The sequence below is a fragment of the Mauremys reevesii genome, linkage group 1, assembly GCF_016161935.1.
Source record: "Mauremys reevesii isolate NIE-2019 linkage group 1, ASM1616193v1, whole genome shotgun sequence".
NCBI classification, from domain to species: domain Eukaryota; kingdom Metazoa; phylum Chordata; order Testudines; family Geoemydidae; genus Mauremys; species Mauremys reevesii.
Genome location: NC_052623.1, coordinates 61,933,370 through 61,961,024, shown reverse-complemented (window position 1 = coordinate 61,961,024; position 27,655 = coordinate 61,933,370). Strand labels below are relative to the sequence as shown.

The 27,655-nt window shown below is 38.6% G+C and overlaps 1 protein-coding gene across 3 annotated transcripts in view; it reads right to left on the bottom strand.

The window, feature by feature from the left end:
• Positions 1-218: 218 nt before the first annotated feature.
• Positions 219-27,655, bottom strand: part of RCBTB1 (RCC1 and BTB domain containing protein 1) — a 47,627-nt gene continuing 20,190 nt past the window's right edge. For all 3 annotated transcript variants that reach the window (XM_039538888.1, XM_039538881.1, XM_039538870.1), the window contains 9 exons: positions 26,411-26,577; positions 21,821-21,979; positions 15,568-15,675; positions 14,165-14,307; positions 10,619-10,809; positions 9,155-9,281; positions 8,026-8,177; positions 6,608-6,738; positions 219-1,241 (listed from right to left, as the gene is read on the bottom strand). In XM_039538888.1, the coding sequence (XP_039394822.1) occupies positions 1,101-1,241; positions 6,608-6,738; positions 8,026-8,177; positions 9,155-9,281; positions 10,619-10,809; positions 14,165-14,307; positions 15,568-15,675; positions 21,821-21,979; positions 26,411-26,577 (1,319 nt within the window). In that variant the 3' untranslated portion in view covers positions 219-1,100. The remainder of the gene's footprint in view (positions 1,242-6,607; positions 6,739-8,025; positions 8,178-9,154; positions 9,282-10,618; positions 10,810-14,164; positions 14,308-15,567; positions 15,676-21,820; positions 21,980-26,410; positions 26,578-27,655) is intronic.

The following is a 27,655-nucleotide window of genomic DNA, read 5'->3' as shown; positions in this document are numbered from 1 at the left end:
AATATTACATTGATGGAGGCCAAGTAAGTACGTGGATAAATTCTCTTCTATTTCCGGACGTACGGATTGAGAGTGTAACACCACTTGTTTGGCATATAGAGTTGGACTGGGACTGGATTCTGTCAATTCACATTTGCCACACTATTTGTAACTTCATTCTGTGGTAGATGCAATAAAAGATGTGACATTTCCTTCAAGTCAGAAGAGTTGACAGTGGACAATTTGAAAAGTGTAATTTTATTACATGTAATTTTTAAGTTTTTATACAATATTCCAATGCAAAAAACAACTTTCCAACAGTTCTCTCCCCTTTTATTTAGAATTGCCTAATTAACTTGATTTGGCCCTCAAAACAGGGCAATACGTCTTTCAATGACTATTATAAATAATCTTTGAACATCTAGGTTACATGTTGCCCTTTGCATTTTAAAGTATCCTGGATGAGCAGCTTTACTTCCAACTCGATTAGTAAGTTTTCTCTGCGCATATTTTATAGCGACATTATCTTTTCTGCAGTTTCCTCTAAGCCTTGAATACATATGATTATTTATACATATCAAAATTGTCACAAATTCATAATCATGCAACCACAATACAAAGAAAATCAGTCCTGTTTGTTCCTTCAGGGTAATTCTACAGAGCTAACATTTACATGAAATGTTTCAATGGCTCAGTTCAGCCTATGCTGCAACTCCCTGGAGGTCCCAACAGATCAAGTTAAGAAATCTCAATTCCTGGCCCCAAATGATTAATCCTCATCAGCACTCAAAAACATCCTCCTGCTTCAATTTTTCCCACCTCAGAAGTACAGTAAACTCAAAAACAGCAACGTGAAGATTTCCAGCTCTCCAAATGTAAGTTAATGTTAACCTTCTGACTTGCATCTCTTGCAACAGTTCACTTTTTTAAAAGCATGGATACAGCACACAGAACATTTGCTGCAGTTTCTGTATAGAGTTTTATAACCCCAATATAATGCAATCAATTAGGTTTTTGTTTTGTTTTTCTTCACCTTCAGGGTTACACAAGCCTGTTATTCATGAATACAGCAAACCAGCTATGACTGGTACAATGTCATCCAAAACTTACAGCCATGTGTTTCAGTTCTTAAAGGCTCCACATTTACTGGCTTTAGCAATGAATTCCTTTAGCAGGGGGCCATCCATTTGCCAAAACGCTGCAGTCTGTGTCACTTCCGTCAAATGATTGACACAAAACTTAAAGCAGAATTCTTCTAAATCCTAGACACAAAACAAAACAAAAAGCCTTTTTATTAGCTTTGGTTACACCATAAGAGATTATTTAGAACCAGGCTCAAATGCTTTTACATCTCTTGTGTGATTACAGTGGAATTATAAACAGATTAGAGAGCTACATAAATACATTATCCCAGCTGTTCTCAACCTTTTCCATACCATGCCCCACATTGCAACAAAAAATAGATCCACCAAACTAGCCATAAAGAACAGAAGGTGCTCATGACCCTTCCAAACAGGCTCACAACTCTCACTTTGAGAGCCCATGTACTAGTCACAAGAGCATATTTTACTTTAGATTGAACTGCCTCATCTCACCTCAAAAGTTTCCCCTACTCTGGTCAAGAGTGTTTGTAGACTGGATTGGTTTTTGCTATTTCAGAGGAAGCATCCAGGGTGGAAATTATGTCTACATTCCACTGACAGCTAATGGAAAGATGAGTAAAAGCTATCTTTGAAAAATGATACCCAAGGCTGGATTGAGAAAATTCAGTTCTTCCATTTCCACATTAAAGCCTGGTCTAAATACAAAGTTGCACTGGTTTACCTACTGGAGTGATGCTGCACTGGTTTAGAGAAAGAGCTAATTACAGCATAGTACATCTTGACCAGGGGTGGCCAACCTGTGGCTCCAGAGCCACACGCGGCTCTTCAGAAGTTAATATGTCTCCTCTTGTATGGGCACCGACTGAGGGGCTGGAGCTACAGGCGCCAACTTTCCAATGTGCCGGGGGTGCTCAGTGCTCAACCCATGGCTCTGCCACAGGCCCTGCCCCCACTCCATCCCTTCCCAAACCCTCACCTCAGCCTGCCATGCCCTTGCTCCTCCCCCCACCCTCCCAGAGCCTCCTGCACTCCACGAAACAGCTGATCGGGAGGTGCAAGAAGGGAGGGGGAGGCGCTAATTGGCGGGGCTGCTGGTGGGTGGGAGGCGCTGCGAGCGGGAGCTGATGTGGGGCTGCTGACGTATTACTGTGGCTCTTTGGCAATGTACATTGGTAAATGCTGGCTCCTTCTCCGGCTCAGGTTGGCCACCCCTGGTCTAGAGGGAGATGTCTTTAAAGAAATCTATAAAGTTCATGCAGGACACCTTTATGTCCACTAGGAATAAACCAGTACTGAAAGGCTCTATTTGTTTCTCATGGAAATATTTAGCAGGAATGTATTGGGCACAAGGCAGCCCAAGTCTCATATTTTAATTCTACACCACACTAAAGTCTGACCCACAGTCATATAAATATTTAGATAACGCCTTTCATCTAAAGATGAAAGAGTGCCTCAAACAATTCTCACACTGCACCCACATGGTATGAATATTACACAGTTACTAATTCTGCAGCCCACAACAAAGTCAGTCTTAAACCCCAGATGTCGCCAGATGATCAGATGATTAAAGTAGCAAACTATTCCATTTAGAGAGGAATCTTCTCTTTCATGCTACAATTCTAGGTTCGGACAATCTGTTATAGTAAGGACTACTGCATCCTATTTAAGTATCTCCCCCTCCATCCCACCTCCCCATGGAGTAGAATGTTAATTTGACAGACTCCATCTAGTCTAGTCTTACTTCAATATCCAGCCTACAGAATATATAATAGTTTTAAAGACAGTCAAGCCACTTACAAGTGTGATTGGGTAAAGCCATATTTGCATTTCTGCACTTTAGGCCAGGATGGAAAGTTAGCTCAGTGACACCAAGTCAACCTTTTTTGACACAGCAATACAGAAAATGCACTGGTTTAAGATCAGGATCTCTGGAGCTGCATGCATGTCTTGGCTTGTGTCGCGTCTATGTAATAAGTGACAGGTTTATGAAAGGCCGAACATAGCTGTGAATTTTTATAACAAATGGACCAAACCGATTTTAAATAAAACTACATCATGTACACATTTACTGTATTACAGTACTTTATTAATAAGATTCCCATACTCCAAGTCAGTAACAAAAATACAAAACAGTATTATCATTACAGGAAGACACTTTGGAAAGTTTAGAATTCTACAGAAGAATTAGATAAGTCATATTTTCACACTGGATCACAAAGTAAAACCTCAGTGTATACAGTGATAAATGACAGAGGCATAAGGTATTTCCAGTGATTAGTTAGCTGCAGGGAGAAACTGGACCTACAGTGTAACGCTGGCCATTACAATTCAGCCAGTCATTAATCCCAGAGAAACATACTGCATCTCAGTACTGGAAAAGCATGCAATTTCATGATATGGAAGTATTTTAAATAGATGACGCAGTTTTAACTGGTGCTTTCTAGAGAAAGGACATCCCATGAACTAACTACATTACTAAAGTCATCTGAGCTTGCCATTTAGCTTACTGCACATGTAATTATAGATTCAAGAGACATTTAAAATCAGTCTTCTGAATATTGTAGATGCCCAAGAGAAGCTCAGAACCACAGTGCAGAGCCTTCCAGTTTGCTTTGGTTTAGCTTTTACACCTGGCAATCCATTAGGCAGACTGTACACAAACCACAATCAGCAAAAGGCAGAACGTACATCCTGCAGCAGAGTAACTGTTTCTTTTCCCACTCTTTAAAAAGGGAGAATCATGAAGGCACACAGGAAACACATTCTGCAGGACTATTTCACCTCCACCTCCCAAACCACATCCATGGATGTCACACCTGGCTTTGTGAAATTAAAATAGATAACCTTCCATTTCAAATAAAAAGCTTTGTATTGTGTCTATTATCTCCCAAACAAAAAGGTTTGAGATAACGGCAAGTCTTTTAACAGATGAAGTTAAGCTTTGAGGTAAGCACAACTGCACATGTATATGTACGTGCATTTTGGTCGCTACAAAGCACATGTGTGATCTATGAAGCAACACAATCTTTCATAAGAGTGAATAGTCTATAGAAAAGTATCTAGCTGCAGCAGAGTCGCACATTTAGTAACAAAAGCTAGTCTGAGTAACAAATGCCAAAGGAAATCCAAGAAGTAAATACCTTCAGGACCTGCAGACCCTAGGAGAGGAGTCTGCCAGCTGATCTGATTAAACAGCAAAATAGTTAAATATTACTTCATAATGCAAAAAATGTCATTTGTGTCTCCTCTTCATATACCACTTGTCTGACCTCATAGTTCAGTTAGCTAGCTCCATGATGAGCTTTACTTCCTGCCATTTTATTCCATTGTAGGAACAGATTTCACACTTAAGGTATTGTACTTTGATTGTCATCTGATTTTTGTTGTTAAGTTAAGTTTTATTTTATTATATTTATTTCCATTATCAGTTCAGTAATTAAAGAATTTGGATATGTCATTCTAGATGTGTACAGTGTTTGATGCCTGAATACCCAGACACAATTGTTTTTCTATTCCCAGAATTGTAGTCTCTGGTTCCCACATATTTAAAAGGAACTACACACTACATAAAAGGAAAATGCAGTTTAAATTCAGAGAGGATAAAAATAAAAATAGTTATCTTGACTTCTTTAATTTTCATTTAAATCAGATTTAAATTAAATAGGCTTATTTTTGAAAAGAAAAGTGTATTTAAAATTAAAATTATATTTAAAATTATAACAACCTATATTAAAAGCCTAAGCTTATAGAGTCTATTAAAATGATTGTAAATTGAATACAAATATTAAAGCAATACATGTTTGCTGCCAAAGTTTTAAAGAAACCAAACCAGTGAGTTGGTAGAAGTCACTGGCTAAACAGTCTATAAGCAGTTTGTTGAAGCGCTAAACCAGCTTTGACAGCAGTAGAGAATTACAGGTAGAGGACATTTTTCTTCATTTTAGTTTGTTCAACTTCTTCAGCTCAATGCCTAGTTAGTTCAAAACCGAGACACTGATTGGGAGATGGATAAAAACAGGAAATATCGTTTTCCTCTTCCAATCAACGGATAAGAACTGCCATGAGTCTGGCTCCACCACTTACTCAACACCTAATTCATTGTTTGTGCCCTCAGAAGCCATACGCCAGAAGAATAAAAACCAGGTGAGAGGATGAGTTTTACTAATTCTAAAACCTTGATGGAGATAGTCACCAGAAGGACAGTTTATTTCACTAACTACAGATAATACTTCCTTTGTTGAATAAATCAATGTTTTAAATGCAAAACAGGTATTGATAGAAACTTATTTTTTCTTACGCATCTAGCACATTTAAGGTAGTTTCATTTAACTAATGAAAAGCAATTTTAAATTACAGTTTTTGTGCATTTTTAATTGCATTCCCACTTCCAACCAAATGCAGCTTGACACAAATCATGACTAAAAAAATTAATCTGTTGAGTAAAAAAAAAAAAATCTACTAAATATGTAAAGCATCATTCACCATTTACTAACTTAATAAAAATGCAAAAATTAAGACAGAATACAGTTATTTTAAGCTACACAGTTTCTTAAATAAATGTGGATAAAAGTACCTCCAAATCTAGTGTAAAGGCTATATTTAGTTGCAAATCAACATTTAATAGTTACCAACCAGTGAGACTCAATTTTTTTAAGGAAATAAAAGTATAAATGCAAAACAAGATTTAAATCATTGATTAAATCAAAGTTTCCTGCTTGCTGATTTAAACTGGTGATTAAAATTGCTTTGATTTAAATCAATCTACCCTGGGTACAAGATAATGGAAGTTTTCATAGCACCAAATTGCTGATGTTTATGTCTATATCCAAGCGTAAATCAAGAGGGAGCAAATAGGTTCATCTGGCACCTAAGATGTCACCTACTTCTAAACAACTTTGTTAACAAAAGTTCAGACGCAGCTGTCAGTACCCTGCCATCAATAATATTACAAGAAAAATCCCAAACACATGAAGAGGATTTAAAAAGCTGCAGCTTGTACTGTGAACATATTTAAACGTATTAAGCAAAGATTAGTGTTATAAAACCAATCGGCAGGACTTTTAGAATCTCCAGGTTTTGCTTTCTTTTTAAAGCCTGCCCTTTATTTGCAAGGTAATATTTTCAACCTTTAGATAGAAGGTTTTCAGCATGGAATTTTTTTCCAGATAACATGGAGCGATGCATTATGAAGCTAGGCAAAACAGCATAAAATGGCTACCATTAACTAGACAATATGAAAGTTACTTATATTGTGTTTCATTCAGTGGCTTGATTAAAATAAGTCATTATATATAAAGTGCTAGTTAATTTGTCTACTACAAGTTTAATACAAAGATATGGCTTTTGCTCTGAACAGAATGACTACAGAGTCCAAGGAATAGCACCAGAACCCTAGTGCTCAAATTCTCAATGCAATGAGCAATTTTCCCTCAGTCAAAATGGAGATAAAAAGCTGTCTGCTATGCTCCATGGTTCTGGTCAAAAAGAGGTAGTCTATTTAGCGAGTTTAATCTTTAGAAGTTTACCTCTGCATCATATCTCACTGCAGCAGAGAGCAATGAAAATGCATTTTCCACAGTAATTCCTCTCTTGATAATGTGTTGACACAGTTTTTTCAATCTGTTTTCACAATAAGATGTGGCCAAATCCAGAAGTCCTGAAATTAAAATGCCATTATATTAGCCACTTTCAATCTCTGCTTTTACAGTATCAAGGCAAGCTCCAAACTGTCTCTTCATTCTCTGTGCATGGTATGTCTATACTGCAGCTGAGAGCCTACCTCCCAGCCCGAGCAGACGTGCTAGCTGTGCTTGAAGTGGCACACTAAAAATAGCAGCGTGAACATTGCGGAGTGGGTGGTGAAGCAGGCTAATCACTCACATGAGGACCAAGGGGTTGAGCAAGTCCAAGTTGCTGCCCAGGGCCATAACGTCAATACTGCTATTCTTAGGGTACGTCCAGACTACCCACCGTATCGGCGGGTAGCGATCAATTTTTCGGGGATCGATATATCGCGTCTCATCTAGACTCTGGAACTCCCGTTGACTCTGGAACTCCACCGGAGCAAGTGGCGGTAGCAGAGTTGACACGGGGAGCCGCGGCCGTCGATCCCGTGCGGTGAGGACCTGAGGTAAATCGATCTAAGATACTTCGACTTCAGCTACACTATTCACGTAGCTGAAGTTGCGTATCTTAGATCGATACCCCCCCCCAGTGTAGACCAGCCCTTAGAGTCCAAGTCTGAGTGGAGCTAGTGCATGTCTATATCTCCCCAGGCCGGGAAGCACACTCCCAGCTGCAGCATAGACATTCCCCAACACACAACACCATATATCAATTAAATTGGGCGTTATTCAGAAAATCAGCTTTACTGACATTCAAGAAGAAACAAAGGCCTTTTCACTACTTTAAGCCCCATCCCGCTAACACTTAAACAGGAGCTTATCCCTAAGCACAAGTGGTTTCACTGACATCAACAGGACTACACATGTGCATAAAAGTTAAGTAAATGGTTACAGAACAGGGAAAGTACTAAGTGCACAACTGTTGCTATCAAAGCTAGAATTTAACTCAGAGCTTGTCCACTGTGCTGGGTAAAAATTACCCCCATTATAGGGACTGAATTTTTTTCTTGAAGTCATTTCAAAGCATAATTGATTCAATTTAGCAAAAGGTCTGAATGCTTATTTCAGAAGAGTAATTTTAACACCTCTTCTACCTTTTACTCTGATACTTGCTGCTCAATTTATTAAGAGTTACACAGCATTATTTCTGTAGCAAGTTGTTAACAGTTTATTTTAGTTGTGCTTTAAAAGTTATCACCATGAAATTGATCATATGTTGGTCTTAGGACCATACATGCACCACTTATTCCCCCACTTTTTTGTCTATTGATCAAGACTCTAGATTTATCATGTAATTTGGCCAAAGAAGGCTGTGCTACCTATAGCATCTTCAGGTGGCAGATCAACGCTGTCTGTATATAGGTATTCAAGAAAGGCACGATACACTGGGTAAGAAAATTGGTCTATTTCTATCACCTCCTTCATGTCCTCATTCCAATATGACTGGAACATGGTTCTGAAGTGTTCACATCTAGAACAGGAAGGCAGAACATTTATCTGGCATACCGTGATATGATACATGTATACTACATTAGAGACCATTTGAAATAAAGCTTCCCTTCACTTTCTCTACAATAAATTAAGATCTCTAAATACAAATGTCATTAAATACCAAAGGGGTATGTTCTCTTCTCAATACTGGGGTACAACAAATGCAAGTAATATTTGTGCATCAAGAGATTAAAGCAATTATTTTGTGTGTGATACAACAGATGGGAATTTGAAATAAAGAATTAAGTTTTGTACACATGGAATTTAATAAAGGGCTTTAGTAATTTTTTAAACAAAGAAACAGGCTCTTGCTGTGAAGTCTGGATATTGATCCACACTCAGAAAATGTTAAGAACTGGTATTTCAGTTCAGCCCCTTCTCAAAATTTAGTATTTAACAATCTCATTCCAATAAAGTGGGCATCTGACGAAGTGGGTATTCACCCATGAAAGCTTATGCTCCAATATGTCTAATAGTCTATAAGGTGCCACAGGACTCTGTTGCTTTTTACAGATCCAGACTATACAGCTACCCCCCAATACTCATTCTACTAAGTTACACTTGGAGAAATAACATGTAAAAACAGCATGTCTCATTCATGTGTATTCAAAGTCCGTGCAATTAGCTATTTAGTTACTTGTCTTTGTTTTGGTTATATTACCTGAGAAATGTCCAGGGCAGCTACTGGCCCACAAAAATTAAAAAAAGACATCAACACACTAATTCAGCCAAATCCCCTCATTTCTAAAGATCTTCTTGTGTCAGCCTCATCCTTCCAAGCAGTCCAAAATACAAACTTAAACAATTTCAATAATAGTAAACAGTCTTAAAAAGTCTAAGTACAGCTTCGCTTTTGATAGCACTGCAGATGGATTTCTCTGAGGGGACAAGTTAATGGGTTGATCTCTATGCAGTAGAGGGATTGCTGACCAAGATGCCATGAAACATGAACATTACCTGATTTTTAGAACAGCTTTATGAACATGGATGTATTTTCCATCTACACGGAATTTTAGGTCTGAGGTTTCTGGACTGTCAAACTCTTTCTTCAAAGACTCAGCTACTGTTAAGGAGTCTTCATGCTCTTTAAAAAAAAAATCAAAGGTTTTGAAAACAAAATACATTCTGCCTAATAATACATACATTTGCAGAGTGGCTTAATTAAACAGGCTAGTCAAGAAAAGATGGTCACTGGGTAACTACGCGATGTTTAGGAAGTAAATGTCCAGCAGATCTATGTTGGTAGTCCTGACTGGGGTTCAGAGTTGTCAGCACTCATTTTATGAGCCAATTATGAGAGCATAATAATCCGATAAGCGTGTCATGAAAAGTGAGGTTGGTACAACAGCCTTGCAACTGTTACCAACGCAACTATTCAAGCTGGAAAACTATTAAAATTACCCACTTGAGCAAACTTCCAAACTGAGTTTCCTCAGCATTTGGACAGATCCAATGCAGGTCTGAAAAATGTAGATTAACCTTCCTGCGAGGAAGTGCAGTACATCAGACCTAGCTATGGGGAAAAAAAAAAAAAAGTGTCCTTGTGTATTATGAACTTGTGGTGCCCAAGCTGACATTACTCTCTAAAACATAATTAAAAAAAAAAGTCAGATTTACTTTTTAAAACAACCCCAAAAAACACGTTAACATTTGTGAAAGGTGCTTGATTAATAGCACTGAAGATTTAAGTCCTCCATTCACCTATAAAAAAAACACGTACAGTGGTCAGTAGTAACAAGCTTTCAGAGATTTGTGGCATTGCAGGAAACCTAACTATGAGTTTAGCAACCTTAACTCTGCCTCCCCACATGAACTGGCAAGAGCCCCTTGGAATACATTGCAAGTATGTTTCAGCAAAGGCTGCCCTACAATAAGGCGGCATGAAGGAAGATTAAGTAAGAGTGTCATTTCATGTGGTGTGCTGTGCCCCACAATGCTATTCTTTTGTTTATCTGAGTGCGCTCCAAATGCCCTCCACTTGTTAGTAACAGCTACGCTGATTGGTGTAGGGATTACTGTCAGCAAATTGCCACTGCTCATGGTGTGATATGAGAAGTGCATCTGCACCCAAAGGAAACACAGACCCTTCATTTCAATGCTGAGTTGTGAGTCATGCAAGCAAAGAAACACAGTGGTCTATTCTATTTTTCCCATGGTGGATTTCTAGCAGTCCAGTAGCATACATGACAACGTTAAGTGCATATGATGTGGATTTTAGAGCACTTAAAACATTGATTGCTAAACAGTAAGCTGCTTTCACCCTTAGCTATCGCAGAGTGCCCACCCCACTAGAATATACAGATTCTAATAAGAAAGCACATTTTCAGAAGGTGCAAATATAATTAAACAGGAAATTTGTTCCATACAAGCATTAGATTTTTTGGCTGTAGCACTGCATAACATGTCCCAGTTTGCTCTCACCTACTGAGAGGAGGCGCCACATCACAGCGGGAGTAGAAAAGCAAGCAAACACATCATCAGTGCAAGTGAAATGAGTGAGGTGAGGAAGAACAACAGACTGGCCACGGCACTGGCCCCACATATACACCTGGCCACCTTGGGTCTTGGCAGCAGAAGTGTGAGAAGAGTGGCAGGCTGCAATCTCTACCACCCTGTGAATAGAAAAATCAAAAGAAAATGCAGAGAGTTTGTCTACAACATATATTTAAAATCACAGAAGCATAAAATTAAAGACAACCTAATTGTATTAGTGGGAAAAGTAGAGAATATGCTATCTATAGTCCTGTATTTTCTTTTGACTGGGTATCGATTTGAACTGAACAACCTTCACATAATCAGATTCAGTATTAAATTACAGAGATAAGACAATACAATATCAGATTACAAAGACATTTACAGAAAATGATATTCACAAGTCTTTCAACCAACATTCTTCATACCTCACCCACATCAGGCACTTAACAGGCAGAGATTTCTAAAACAAAGGGACATCACCAGATATCGCAATACACATAAGCAAAGCCTAAGGATAAGCATGAAGAAATTACTACATCTATATTTTGTAACAAAACAAGATTTGAGAAGTAGCCTGGAAAGCTATTCCCAAATTAATGGTGCACATTCCAGGCCTTCTGTCTTCAAACAGCACTTTTATGAGATAGTTCTCTCATTTTAAATTATTAGTACCAGTGCAGTGAAAATGCCTTTTGAAACAAGCACTTAAAATACTTCACTAAAGAATCTCCTAGCCCCTCTTTGGATGGGCTCTGATATTTAGACAGATATAGCCTGCTGTAAAACATGCCTTTATTTTTGGCCTCACATGTATTTAGTTCTCCCCCCCACCACACCCTCCCAGTGTTTAAAGCCTGTTTGGAAAATAACAAATTGACAGGATTATCATTTTAAATAGTCATATTATTCAAAATCACATTCTTAAAAAAAAACCTATTGTTTTACAGTTTAAAAAAAAACGGTGTCCACAGTGTTTTAAAGAACTGCAGGTGCTGCTGTACACTTATCTATTCTGTTCTCCCTTTACTCAAATAATGCCTAAACTGTTATCTGAAGTGATTATATACAAACAGAGAAGAATTACATTCCCATTAAAAGAATTGCAAGGACATATCCAGAATCTCTGTTCAGCTGGTGAACAGTGCCACAGAAATGAAAACTTGGGAGGGAAGTTCTAGAGTTAGTTTTAAAATAAGATGAGTTTTCTTGTTTCCCCATGTTAAAAATATGCATGCCAGGGTTTCAGGTATTTTCCACATTAATAAAAAAAGAGTCAGTAGAGGACATCAAACAAAAAATGTTTGATGTCCAATAAAACCTAATTTATCATATTTCCTGACAGTTTTTCTTCTGTATATCAAAAGTCAGTATCCCAATATGACAATCTAGGAGTAGCACAAATAGCAGATTATAGCACAAAAATTGTCTTTCAGCATAGAGTATCAGGTGGTAAATCCTGAATTTAGATACTTTCATCGGTAAATCCAGTGTTTAAATTCGTAATGAAAGTGGTGCTGGTGCTCAATCAATTTTTTTTACATTCATAACTGATGAAGCAAGCCCGGAGGGGCCAGGGCTATGAACTGCCAAGCCCAGAGGGGCCAGGGTTCAGCCTTGGCACAAATTAAGCATTGAGCAAATCCTAATTTATAAAGAAAACAAGTTGAGTATTACACACACAATCATTGTTTCACTTTAAAATAGTATTAAGACCCATCAGACACCAAGATTTTGGAGCATCCCATCGGATCCACAGCTGGTAACTCCAGCAATTTAGCATGCTGTCTCTTCTTACTCAGGAATTCACAATACCACTACTATAACCTCACCTCTACCAGGACTGCCCATCCCAGCCAGCAACAGCAAACTCTCTCAACATTAAAATCATTAAAAAGAAAGTTCTGTTAATAACTCTTCCTCTCCTTCCGAGGCCACAACCACTCCTTGCTTTCAAATCCATGCACAACTCCACTGTGCCCTCAATTACCCGTGTTTCCCCAATTGGACTCCATCAACACTGACACTACCCTATTTTTTGTCTTGCCTTATCTCAGCCCTTGTTCTAGAATGTAAGCTCCTATGGTCAAAGGTGGCATGTGTCTTGTAGAGCACCAAGCACATCACCTTTTCTTTCTTTGATAAATAGAGGTCCTTTACCTGCTGGACATCTGCACTCAAATTCTTTCCTTCAAGGCTGCATCTCCAGGTTAACTCAGATTTCCTTTTAAGCTATTAGGCTTCACCCTGGATGTAAAACTCAAATTCAATGATACACCATACTTATTCCTCAGGACAGCATGGCACTCCGCTTCAACAGGATCTGCTAGTAGCCTCTATTAGTAGCATTTAACATAGATGGCAGATTGGGTAGTATGTACAGACAACAGGAGCAGCAAGAATTAAAATGCATCCCACCAGAAAACGCTGTCACAGGCACTGACTCCAAGAAAGATTAGTTAAGTAAATTCAGTAGGGGAGGGTAGATTCATCAAAATTTAGCACCACAAATTGCTTTTTCTGGAACATTTTTTTCAATTTTATCATTAGCAAGGCATTAACCACTTCATATTTCTGAAATGAAGACTTTAAAAAAAAAAACACATGCCTGAAGACATGATCAGTTCTGAATTTAAATTCTGCATGCACCTCACTTGAACCACTATTTAAGAGAAAATAAAACCCTATTCTGTATTATCTTTCCTTCCACCTGCGTTCTCCATCATCCAATTTCGTTTCTGATTCTTCATCACTTCAAGAAGTCCTTCACAAAAACAAACTATTTTCTACCATCTTTAGTTTTGTTGAGCTTTTAGCAGGCTCAGTACTGAGAAGCTTTGTCACCTCATATTTATAAAGATGTAAAGACATCTTACGAATGGCCTTGGTTTCCCAAATGGAAAATGTAGCTGTATAAAGAAAAGGCAGCCAGATGCTGACTGTTTGCCCATTAGATAACTACACAAACAGAACTAGGTAGAATGAGAGCAAATCACTTATTAAAAATTGACACAGAAGTCCAAGTGTTTCAGAGTTAAGAGGAACTTACAAAACACATTGTTGGCTTTTGACTATAGAATCTCAGACAGCTGACTTTCCTAGGGAATCATCACATACCAGGCTGTCCCCTCCCCCCAAATATAGGCATCAATATAGTATAACAACTTGGCACATATAATCCAAATGTTTTTATTAGAGAGGTCATCGGTGGAATGTCTTATTGAAATTAACATCTGGCCTCGTTGTTCGTTACATCTCTGCACCAGATATGTATAGAGTATACATAATTTCAAACGTTAGCATAGGAGCCACTACAAATACCCTGTCTAGAATTTAGAGGAAAAAAGGTAGGATAAAAGTATGGTATAGTACAAGATTAACAAACAGGAACAAGTATCCATAAAGCAAGACACACCTTTCTAGAGCTACAAACAGACTCCATAATGCATGCTCCCACAACACAATCTAAAAATACGTTAGCTGCAGCAACATTACCTTTCCTTTTCCATCATGATCTGCGCCGGGCTTAGCTGGTTACTTTTATTGCCAGTTCCCAGCTGCCCATAAGTGTTAGCTCCCCAGGAATAGAGCAAACCCTCATCTGTTAGTGCTAGTGTGTGCGCATAGCCACAGGTAATCTGTAAGTAAATGTACAAGGATTACTACCAAACAGAAACAAGTGGAAGACAAATTATTACACTCATTACATTAATCTGTCTGAAGTACGTTCAGTACCTCCATCATTCTCCATTTAGGACCAGAAACTGCCATTTCCTGATACTTAAAGCAAACATGAAATACATTAGCAATAAGAACTAGACAACCTCAAGCACTGGTAATTTAGTGTTCATTGGTTATTCCTCACTGTTTGCTGCAATTCTTCATTTAATAAACAGAATTATAAAAAAAAATCTAACATTCTTTGTCCACAATAGCTAAACAATTTGCCCTAGGTTTTTAACCTTGGACTACTTTGTATAATCCCCTTGTAGTCTCTCTGACCTCCAAGTTACAAACTTCAGTAATTCCTCCAGAAACAGTTAAATCTTTCACACTAGACAACTACATACAACTTTTAATCCCAAGATATCAAAGTGCTTTACAAACTAATGAACTGAGGCTTGAATAGCCCTGTAAGGGGGGTTTTATCTATTGGAGAGATGGAGAAAAAAATTGAGTGGGTCACACAATCACTTAACCTAAGTTATACAAGTCTGACACAGTCCTAACTAGAATCCAGATCTTTTGAATCTTAGCCCTATGCTTTCACCGTAAGACACTTCTTGCTAGCCTTTCACTCCTAACCCACTGTCTAGATAGAATATTAAGACAAATCCTTTGAACCTCTTAGTTTCCCTGTTCTTGATAGTTCCTTACAAGCTTGCCCACTATACCTCACTTCATCATGCCCCACAATATACAGAGATGGTACCTGCATGACATATTGTATGCATAGTTTATTCATGTTATTCAGCAATGAAGCATTCTGACACATTCACAAGGTTATTCAAAAGCAAGCATTACAAAGACTCAAGGAGTCCTGTGGCACCTTATAGACTAACAGACGTATTTGGAGCATGAGTTTTCGTGGGTGAATACTCACTTCATCAGATGCATCCAACGAAGTGAGCATTCACCCACGAAAGCTCATGCCCCAATACGTCTGTTAGTCTATAAGGTGCCACAGGACTCTTTGCTGCTTTTACAGATCCAGACTAACACGGCTACCCCTCTGATACATTACGAAGATTGTCCACAATCTTTCAGCTTTAATAGGTTTTACAAGAACTAGAACACTGAAATCTTGAATTTAGAAACGTGCTTATGACTCAGATTTGGTGAAATTTTTGAAGGCATAGACAATATTAATGCACTGTTTACTTCTACTTTGGACTTACCTGAAGTACACATACACCATGTAAGGCTGCCACTCTACAAGGTGTGAGTTGATTACCATTGTTTCCCAGACCTAGCTGACCATTACCATTGTAACCCCAGCCATATACCTAGTTTAAGAAAAACAAAGATTAAGCTACCTCTTCTGTTTGTAGGAATACAGAAAATATGAGTTGTAACCAGAGACAATAGAAGTCTGTGGAGAAAGTCCCTTGAGATAATGTCAAATCTTCACAATCTAACAAGGGGAAGGAGAAATGGAGATGAGGGCATATTATATTAATTTGATCAATTTCTCCAACTTCTCTGTTCTCCGGGTTTTAAAAGAAAGTTGGCTTTTTAAAAGATGCCTGCCTTTACTGTACTGAGCTAGTTTCCCAGAAGACATACAATACTACAAACTCCTGCAAGTCTTACTGTGCTGGTCTAATATTTTTCAGCGGACAGAACTGTAAAGCAATCATCTTGATCCACTTAAGGTATGTCCAACAGCAGAGTAGTCCATTACTTCCCTGTTCAGAACTTGTTACTTTACTCCTAGTGTTCATTCTAATGAAAACATCAGATCACCACAGGTACAGTGCAACCCAATTATCCACAGGTCTCTCGGGAAAACTAAAACCTTGGAAAGACAGGGTTCTCACAGCACCATCCGTCAGTTGGTGATGCTGTGCTCTGGGACTGGGGTATCTGAAGCAAAGTGAAACAGATATCCAATTGGCTGCTTCCAGCAGTGAGGCTGCATTACAAACTTTTTGGGGAACACTAAGGTCTGGTCTATGCTTGGGGGGTGGGGTTCGATGTAAGATACGCAACTTCAGCTACAGGAATAGCATAGCTGAAGTCGACGTATCTTATTTCGACTTCCCGCGCCGTGAGGATGGGAGGTATCGACAGCCGCAGCTCCCCTGTCAACTCCGCTTCCGCCTCGCGCCCTGGTGGAGTTCTGGAGTCGACGGGAGCGCATTCAGGGATTGATATATCGCGTCTAGACGAAATGCGATATATCGATCCTCGATAGATCAATCGCTACCCACCGATTCGGCGGGTAGTCTGGATGTACCCTAAGTGCAGTTAGATAACACCAGAACAACTCTCAGGAGACATAATTCACTTTCACAATATGCATGGCATATTGAAGTACACAGGACCACTGTATTAAATGGAAGTTTAACTATGCTAGCTTTTAGATTATCATAGTTAAGCATCACATTTAATATCCTATTGAGATGAATAAATAAATTTATACTTGGTGTGGTTGTTTTAATCCCTCTACAGACTCAGGAAAACATATGTATCAATGCAATCTTTGCAACCAGAAAAACTACAAGTTACACTGAAAAAATCATATTCCATATCTGGAAAGATACTGAAACAAGTTGTTACACAACCAATTTGGAAGCACCTGGAGCATAACAGGGATATAAGGAATAGCGAGCATGGATTTCTCAAGAACAAATCATGCCAAATAAACTTAATTTCCTTTTTGAAAGGGTTACTAGCCTGATGGATAGGGGAGGAAAAAAGTAGATGTAATGTTTTGATTTTGACAGTTGCACATGACATTTTCATAATGAAACTAGGGAAATATGGGAAGCTATAAGATGAATGCACAACTGGTTGAAAGACTACTTAAAAATATTTATCAATGGTTCGATGTCAAACTGGAAAAGTGTTTAGTGGGGTCCTGCAGGGATCAGTCCTGGGTCCAAGACTATTTAATATTTTCATTAATGACATGGATAACGGAGCAGAGTGTATGCTATGAAATCTGCAGATGACAGAAGGCTGGGAGGGGTTGCAAGCACTTTGGAGGAGAGGTTTACAATTCTAAATGACCTTGACAAACTGGAGAATTGGTCTGAATTCAACATAATGAATTTCAACAAAGAAAAGTGCAAAGTATTCCACTGGAAAAATCAAATGCACAACAATAAAAAGGGGAATAAGTGGGTAGGTGCCAATACTGCTGAAAAAGATCTGGGGGTTATTGAGGAGCACTAATTGAATATCAGTCAACAATCTGATGCAGCTGCAAAAAAAGGCTAACATTCTGGGGTTTATTAGCAAGCGTGTTGTATGTAAGACAGGAGGTAACTGTCCCATTCTACTTAGCATTGATAAAACCTCAGCTGGAGTACTGTGTCCAATTCTGGTGCCACACTTCAGGAAAGATGCAGACAAATTGGAGAGTGGCCAGAGGAGAGCATCAAAAATTATAAAAGGTTTTGAAAACCAGACCTCTTAGGAAAGATTAAAATACTGGGCATGTTTAGTCTTGAGAAAAAAAGACGACTGAGGGGGGAACTGATAACACCTCTTCAAATATGCTATGGGTTGTTATAAACAAGACACTGATCAATCGTTCTCCATGTCTACTGAAGGTTGAATGAGAAGTAATGCGCTTAATCTGAAGCAAGGGAGATTTGGGTTATATATTAGGAAAAGCTTTCAAGCTATATGGATAGCTATACTCTGAGATAGGCTTGCAAGGGTAGCTGTTGAAGGTTTTGAATCAGGTTGGACAAACACCTGTCTGGGATGGTCTAGGTTTACTTGGTCCTGCCACAGCACAAGTGGTTGGACTTGACTTCAAGGTACCTTCTAGCCCTACATTTCTATGATTCAATTAAGAAGAATTCTGTATAAAACTCTGGGAAGAGCTGTTGTGAGGATTAACTGATGCCTGTGAAGCATTTTGTGAATTTAAAGTGCTGAAGTACAGACACGTGTTATTTAGGCACTTTGAGAGCTACTGATGAAATGCACTTCATAAGAAAGCTGTGGAAAAGGTGCAGCAGGAGCATACGGTTTGGACGGACGTCCTTTGGGGAGGTTTTATTAAAGGAGAGTCTATATTTTAGTAAAGACGAGAGGATAAAAGTTGATAAAAATATAGGTAGGAACTGTAGTGAAACAGTCCCATTCAATTATATCACATGACGGCACACAACTAAATCGACAAAGTGCTTGTATAGAAATGCAAGAAGTCTAAATACTATGATGGGTGAACTTGAGAACCTGGTTATTAAATGAGGATATTGATTAATAGACATCGCATGAACTTGTTGGAATAATGATAATCAATGGCACACGGTATAAAATATACAGGAATGACAGTATGTTATGTTGGTTAGGAGTGGCACTATATGTGAAAGAAAGCATAAAGTCTAATATAGCAAAAATCAAAAATTAAGTAGAGACTGTTCCATAGAATCTCTATGGATAGAAATTCCATTCTTGAACAATAAGATTATAACAGTAGAAATATACTACTGACCATCTGACAAGGGTGGTGACGGTGATTGTGAAAAGCTCAGGGAGATCAGAGAGGCTACAAAAACAGAACACACTGTAATAATGAAGGATTTCAACTAACCCCATATTAACTGGGTATACATCACCTCAAGATGGAGTGCAAAAATGAAATTTATAGACATCATTAATGACTGCTTCTTGGAGCTGCTAGTCCTGGAACCCACAAGAGGAGAGGCAATTCATGATTTAGTCTTAAGTGGCACACAAGACCTGTTCCAAGAGATGAATATAGCTGAACCAACAGCAACTACAATGTAATTAAATTTAAACATTCTTGGGGGAGAGGAGAGAGGGAGCATTTAATTTCAAAACGAGGAGCTACACAAAAATGAGGAAACTATTAAATGGAAATTAAAAGGAACAATCACAAGAGTGAAATGTCTGCAAGCTACATGGAAACTTTTTAAGAACACCATCAGAGGCTCAAACTAGACATATATCCCAAATAAAAAAACAAACAAACCAAAAATAAACCAGCAAGACCACCAAAAACTGCCACCATGGCTAACCAACAGTAAAATATGTGGTTAGAGACAAAGACATCTTAAAAACTAGGAGTCAAATCCAATTGAAGGAAAACAGAAAAGAGCATGAACTCTGGCAAGGTAAGTTTAAAAGTATAATTAGGCAGGCGAAAAGAGAATTTGAAGACAAAAACTATATATTTTAATAACATCAAGAGCAAGAAGCCTGCGAAACAATCAGGGAGGCCACTGGACGATCAAAGTGCTAAAGTAGCACTCAAGGAAGAGAAGGCCATTGTGGAGAAGCTAAATAAATTCTCTGCATCGGTCTTTACTGCAAAGGATGTGAGGGACATTCCCACACCTGAAATGTTCTTTTTAGGTGACAAATCTGAGGAACTGTCCCAGATTGAGGTGTCAATAGAGGAGGTTTTGAAATAAATTGATACATTTAACTGTAATAAGCCACCAGGTCCAGATGGTATTCACCCAAGAGTTCTGAAGGAATTCAAATATGAAACTGCAAAACTACTGACTGTGGTATGTAAGCTATCCTTTAAATCAGCTATTGTACCAGATGACCAGAGAATAGCTGATGTAAAACCAAGTTTTAATAAAGACTCCAGAAGTGATCCTGGCAATTACAGGCCGGGAAGCCTAACTTCAGTATCAGACAAACTGGTTGAAACTATAGGAAAGAACAGAATTATCAGATACAGAGATAAACATGATTTCTTGGGGAAGAGTCAACATGGCTTTTGTAAAGGGAAACCATGCCTCACCAATCTATTAGACTTCTCTGAGGGGGTCAACAAGCATGTGGACAAGGGTGATCCAATGGATATAGTGTACTTGGACTTTCAGAAAGCCTTGGACAAGGTCCCTCACCAAAGGCAGCAGTCATGGGATAAAAAGGAAGGTCCTCTCATGGATCAGTAACTAGTTAAAAAGATAGGAAACAAAGGGTAGGTATAAATGGTCAGTTTTCACAATGGAGACCAGTAAATAGCAGGGTCCCCCAAAGATATGTACTGGGACCAGTGCTGTGCAACATATTAATAAATTAACTGGAAAAATGAGTTAAAAAGTGAGGTGGCAAAATTTGCAGATGAAACAAAACTACTCAAGATAGTTCAGTCCAAAGCTGACTGCAAAGAGTTACAAAGGGATCTCGCAAAACTGGGTTGACTGGATAACAAAATGGCAGATGAAATTAAATGCAAAGTAACGTACAGTGGAAAACATAATCCCAACTATGCATACAAAATGATGGGGTCTAAATTAGCTGTTACCGTTCAAGAAAGAGCGGTAATTCTCTCCTGCCAAAAAAAAAAAAAAAAAAAAAACCAATGTTAGGAACTATTAGGAAAGGGATAGATAAGACAACAGAAAATATAATGCCACTATATAAATCCATCGTCCGCCCACATCTTGAGTACTGCATGCCACTCTGGTCACCGCATCTCAGAAAAAGATTATTTTGGGGAAAAAAAGGTGCAAAGAAGGGCAACAAAAACGATTAAGGGTCTGGAACAGCTTCCACATGAGGAGAGATTAAGACTGGGACTGTTTAGCTTAGAAAAGAGATGACTAAGAAGGGTATACGATAGTAACATGTAACACAAGAACCATAAGGAAGTACTACTTCACACAATACACAATTAACTTGTGGAACTAAACTGCCAGGAGATGTTGTGAAAACCAAAAAGTATAACTGGGTTCAAAAAGAATTAAACATGTTCACAGAGGATAGGCCCATCAGTGGCTGTTAGCCAAGATGGTCAGGGACACAACCCTATGGTCTGGGGTGTCGCTAAACCTTCAACTGCCAGAAGCGGGGACTGGATGATATGGGATGGGTCATTCAATAAATTGCCCTGTTCTGTTCATCTGGCACCAGTCACTGTCAGAAGCCAGGATACTGGGCTAGATGGACCATTTCTCTGACCTTGTATGGCCAGTCTCATAGAACTAAGTATTATAAATTTGCAGACTTTCAGATCCAGTGACTTTCTATTTTCTCAGGTTACAAAAATACAGAAGACACTTTACAATACAAACAGATCAATATCTTGTAGAGACTGGAAACTGGTTACTCAACCTTTGAGCCACATCTGGAAGTTATTTCTTATTGCAAAGAAGGCATCTGAATGGTAACTAGGAGATGGAGACTTAAAATAACTTCTATAAAAAAGTAACCCATTCTGTGAATTTTGTTAAGTGAAAAACCCTGTTAACAGCTTGGACAAGTACGCAATTAACACTCCCTTAGCAGATACTTCCTACTGTTCATGCTCAAGCTGTGACCGCTGAACCGTTATACTAAGGTATTTCTTGTGGACCATAAAATTCCACAGTAGTTACTGATGTATCTTCCGTAACTGAAGCTTCTCCATGTCAGCATTTCTCATCGCTATTCAGTCATAAGCAGACAACAATGTATTATATTATTAGGTTAGTGGAGAAAGCTTACCTCACCATTGTCTATTACAGCCATAGAGGAGGTCTGACCACAAGCAATACTGACCACCATTTTAGTCTGTAAACAATTTGAGACTTTGCGAGGAGTTGGCTGATTTGCTGTAGATCCAGATCCAACCTGACCACAGTTGTTATAGCCCCATGCATATACCTGCCCATGAAAAGAGAGATACATATCTGAATAGTTTAGAGCGAATATGTTTAGTTCTGCTACTAGGTTCTTCTGAAGAAATAGGACTTGCCCAACCCTAGCTAAATCCAAATCACTGACTTTTTCTTTTAAATTTAAATATTATGAGCTAGATCTGGTACTGTATAAACATGGCATTTTTTCCCCAATTACTTATTCCAAAACAGGAGCATCCAAATTTTGTCAAAAATAAGGGACATATTTCCAGTATAAAAGATAAAGGTGGCAGTAGGACATATACAACTTTGTGGGCTGAATTTGAACACACCTCTTCCAACATAATTCAAGACAGTTAAGTATAATGGGGAATACAGTGAAGGATGTAATTTAATTTTCCAGCTTTACAGAATTCCCCCCTTCTCACTTTTCTTAACAGTCTGTTGTTTCAGGTGGATAACGGTCTAAAAATTGTCCTTGGGGTTCCTTATTTCCCCCAACCTGCCATTGTGAATGGGGAAGTTTTGGTTCACCGTACAAGTTTCAGCAGCTATGACACTTGATACAAATTGCATGAAGGGAAGTATTGGTTTTGGTAGTTGTTTTGTACAAGAATTTGTTGCTATTGAAAATGTCTCAAATTAAGAAAGCAAGATGTTGTCTGTGTTCATAAATTCCTAAAAGATCTTGAAACATATACTCCCTCAGGAGACTTTTTCCCCCTCTTCTAAAGTTTCTAATATATGTTATTTCATATTTGGTTATCTAGTCCATCCCCAGAGGCAAATTTAGGAATATTTCCTACAGTTTACTATCCAGTGTTTTGTCCTGCTTTAAATTTACCCTTATGGAAAAGATGTTACCAGACATGCTGCTGACTGCAACTGCAAGACCGAGGTTGCCTTTGCATAAATTCTACATATCCTTCTTGGTGCTAATTGAGCGCTTTACTTTAATATCTATTGATAGAAGATAAATGGAGAAAAACTTTGTGCAAAAGCACCAGCCACACACATTATAACGTTACCATGAAAAAAAAATAAAAAGCAGGAGGTTTTGTCCATAACTATATTACATCCTTTGCTTTTATTAACTATTCTAATTAATCTAAAACTAAACACCTACTGAATATATGGAGGGTGGTGGGGGGGTGTATTTCAAGGTACAGTAGAACCTCAGAGTTACAAACACCTAGGAATGGAGGTTGTTCATAACGCTGAACAAAACATTATGGTTGTTCTTTCTAAAATTTACAACTGAACTTTGACTCAATACAGCTTTGAAACTTTACTATGCAGAAGAAAAATGCTGCCTTTATCCATCTTAATTTAATTGGATAGAAAATTGGCTAGATTGTCGGGCTCAACGGGTAGTGATCAACGGCTCGATGTCTAGTTGGCAGCCAGGATCGAGCGGAGTGCCCAAACATCTTTATTAATGATCTGGACGATGGGATAGATTGCACCCTCAGCAAGTTGGCTGACAACACTCAAGCTGGGGGGGAGAGGTAGGTACGCTGGAGGGTAGGGATAGGGTCTAGCGTGACCTAGACAAATTGGAGGATTGGGCCAAAAGAAATCTGATGAGGTTCAACAAGGACAAGTGCAGAGTCCTGCATTTAGGATTGACGAATCCCATGCACTGCTACAGGCTGGGGACCAATCGGCTAAGCAGCAATTCTGCAAAAAGGGCCTGGGGATTACAGTGGATGAGAAGCTGGATATGAGTCAGCCTTCTTGGCAACAAGGGTACACTGCTAATGGCATATTGGGCTGCTTTAGTACGAGCACTGCAGATTGAGGGAAGTGATTATTCCCCTCTATTCGGCACTGGTGAGGCCACATCTGGAGTATTGCATCCAGTTTTGGGCCCCCCGCTACAGAAAGGATGTGGACAAATTGAAGGAGAGTTCAGCGCAGGGCAACTAAAATGATCAGGGGGCTGGGGCACATGACTTACGAGGAGAGGCTGAGGGAACTGGGCTTGTTTAGTCTGCAGAAGAGAAGAGTGAGGGGGGATTTGATAGCAGCCTTCAACTACCTGAAGGGAGGGTTCTAAAAAGGATAGAGCTCGGCTGTTCTCAGTGGTGGCAGATGACAGAACAAGGAGTAATGGTCTCAAGTTGCAGTGGGGAAGGTCTAGGTTGGATATTAGGAAACACTATTTCACTAGTAGGGTGGTGAAGCACTGGAATGGGTTACCTAGGGAGGTGGTGGAATCTCCATGCTTAGAGGTTTTTAAGGCCTGGCTTGACAAAGCCCTGGCTGGGATGATTCAGTTGGTGTTGGTCCTGCTTTGAGCAGTGGGTTGGACTAGATGACCTCCTGAGGTCTCTTCCAACCCTAATCTTCTATGATTCTAAGGAAACAGTTTCCTTACCTTGTCAAATCTTTTTGTTTAAACTTTCCTTTTATTTTTCTACTAGTTTATGTTTAACACATTACTGTATTTGCTTTTTTTCTGGTCTTTGCTGCTGCCTGACTGCACACTTCCAGTTCCAAATGAGGAGTGTGGTTGACCAGTCAGTTCACAATTCTGGTGTTCGTAACTCTGAGATTCTACTGTATTAAAATGTATCCTTTGTATAACTAACATCCTCTATGTGTTAAGCTATAATGAAGACGTTTTCAAAGAAGACTATTTACCAGCTTTATTTTTGAGAATTATAATGGAAGAGTGAGCCTCTAAATTTAAAGGTTCCTAGAGGTTAAATTGCGAGTAAACTTAAGCATATTTTCTCCCCTCCTAGCAAACCACCACAGGAATGTGAAATTTAAGCCACTGTTTTCTCATATAAGACAGCCACCTGTGATTACAGCTTCTGCTCTTTAAACCATGGAATGAACTAGCTGCCTCTATTCATCTGTTCAACAGTTCTCCCAATTTGGCAATTGCTGATGGTTTGTTTGCCCTTCACCTACCTTTATCTACTCTAGAGCTCATCATTTAATGCCGCAAGAAGTGTCATGTGACACTTCAAAGACTTTCTGAAATTCCAGAGATTAAAGTCATTTAATTTTGCAGCCAATTCTTACTGTAAATATTATTCCATAACACGTTCCCTTATATAACCCGATTATACGAAACATATCATGTAACAACAAAGCCTCAGTCAAACACTTATGAGGCAGCATAATATAGGTCAAAATAAAATGTTTAAATTTCAGGAGGTTAGCACTGTATTTAAGTACAGTTTAAATATACATTATATTCAAAATATGCATTACAGGTCTCATTCTTCGCACCTGTAGAACACTCTCTCTCCTATTTCTCATCTTATCTTGTTTGGACCATATCACTGCTGCCTAACTAGGTGCACTACACTTCCAAATTTCATACCCTATGCAAGGCAAAGAAATGAAAAATCTCAAGATCTTTCCTAAGCACAAGCTCCTCTCAAAAGCAGCACATTATCAGCAAAAAACTAGTTTCTGAATCTACTTTCCCTCCCCCTCATTACAGACATTGATGTGCTACTGTGTGTCATAATGGCAGCAGTATGATTTCGTATTAGAACAGGATATGGAGGTGCTCAGATACTATGGTTCTGGGGGCCAAGTACATAGACAGAATTATGCCTATTTTTAATTCCTCATCGTAACTATTTTAAGCTGATTTTAGAATCAAACAATTCAGATGAAGCCTTAAAACAGCATTAGATCAGGTTGATTACTCAGTCTAAAAATACCATTTTTACGCTCATCAAAAAGGAAACATTGACTAGTCAGTAGTACATAAACAAATTCGTGATTTACACTTTCCAGGTAACTAGACATGGACAAATCAAGCCTGACTCCACTCATTTCTGCAGGGCTATATTTTCTACAACATATGTAGCATAAAGCAGAACTTTGATATAAAATCAACTATGCCCAATCCCTCTCAATGTATGTGAAGGTGGATAGAGCAGAATACTTCCACAATAATGAATAATGCAGCAATCAGATACAGTATTAAAGAGAACCAAAACACTACCACAGACTGACCCATCCGTGTCAGTGCTAGGACAGCGCACACAGAGGGCAACCTTAAATTTGTATCTTTTGGAAAAGGTCTACCATTTCTGGCACAATTCTCTATTATACAAATAGGGAATACTAGTGGAAAAAAAAGTCTTTCAAAATTACATTGCTTTTTAGGTGCAGTGTTCTTTCCAGTTTCAGACTTATTAATAGGTGTCCAATGCACAAAAAACGCATAAGAATACTCACTGGCCACAATTTTCAAATCGCTGTAGGGAAGAAGAATTAAAATTGGCCTGGAGAATGAACTACCTCTCCCACCCCTGGAGAGAGGGTCCTTGAGTTTGAAGCACATTGGTAGGACAGCATGGTAAGGTTACTTTGTACCTGTACTGTGGATAGAAAGGGCTTCAGTCTCCAAAGCTATCAATCGGATTCCTTTCAGGAACTCCAGGTTTATTGAAAAAGTTAAATAAGAAAATATAAGACTTACGTCTCCATCAGATGATAGGGCCATAGAATGATGAGAGCCACAAGCTACTTCAATCACCCTCTTAATTAGCAGGTTGGTACAGACTTGAACAGGAGTAATGCCCTGATTGGTTGTTCCATTCCCAAGCTGGCTGTATCCATTATGTCCCCAAGCATAAACTTCACCATCTGCACAAAATATGCATGTTTATGATACCACCCCCACCAATTCCAAACTAATTGAGATGTTAATTGATTCAAACACTGTATTCTCTTTAACTTCTATAAAAGCGTAAGTACAAACAGAGCTATAAGTGAAAGTGAGAGTAGAATAACTAAGTGGCAAGACTAATGTAGTAATTGTTCTACAGTTTATTCTTTGTACAGTTTTTAGCCTTCCTTCTCAAGTCTAACTATTCATGACTATACCATAGCATGAGCTCTGGATTATTTGAGAGAGATAAACGGTGGCACATGAATATAATGGAGGACATTAACAAATGGTTTCACTAACCTTACTGCAGAATTAAAATGCTTCCTCCCCGCACTCAACTATAATTGGCAGTAAATATAAACTATTTAAAACTGATGTCAGCTGTCTGATCAGACAATACAGACAAAAGCTATTTTACCCAAACCAAACCAAACCAGCTTCCTATATGAATTCACTATTCTATAAGGGAAGCCATATAGGAAGCAACTTTGAGTGGACATTTCCTGTACTCCATTTCCTGACCTCCATTATATTCATGTCCCTTCCTTGGACTCAGCATTCTTCACCCTTGAGAATTTCTCAAGCAATCTCTCTGCTCTTCTCTGACTTTCTGCCTTCCCCGGACTTCCTTTAAACAGATTTTATCTTGCCTCTTGTCAATTTAAGGCAAAGAAGGCTTTGTCCAGTGAGTCCATATTAACTAATTTTGATGTTAATTATTTTTTAATATCCCCTTCCCAGAAAAAAAAAACTGAGCAAGGTGTTTCAATGTGCTCATAATCCAACATTAAATAAAGGAACCAGGCAAACAATTTAGAGGCGAGAGTGAGCAGCCTATCATTTTACTCATAATATTTCAGACACTTGAAGCCACATGCTACAAGCACATAAGAATAGACTGACAAATTTAACTCAAAACAACTATTTAAAAACAAAGAAAAGTCTAGTGTTAGGGTCTGAAGCCATCAAGTCCAGACCCTTTTAATCAGCACTGCCTCGCTAGTCAGCCAATGAACTTTACAACTTCATGTTGGAGTCTGGTTTCCAACTTTA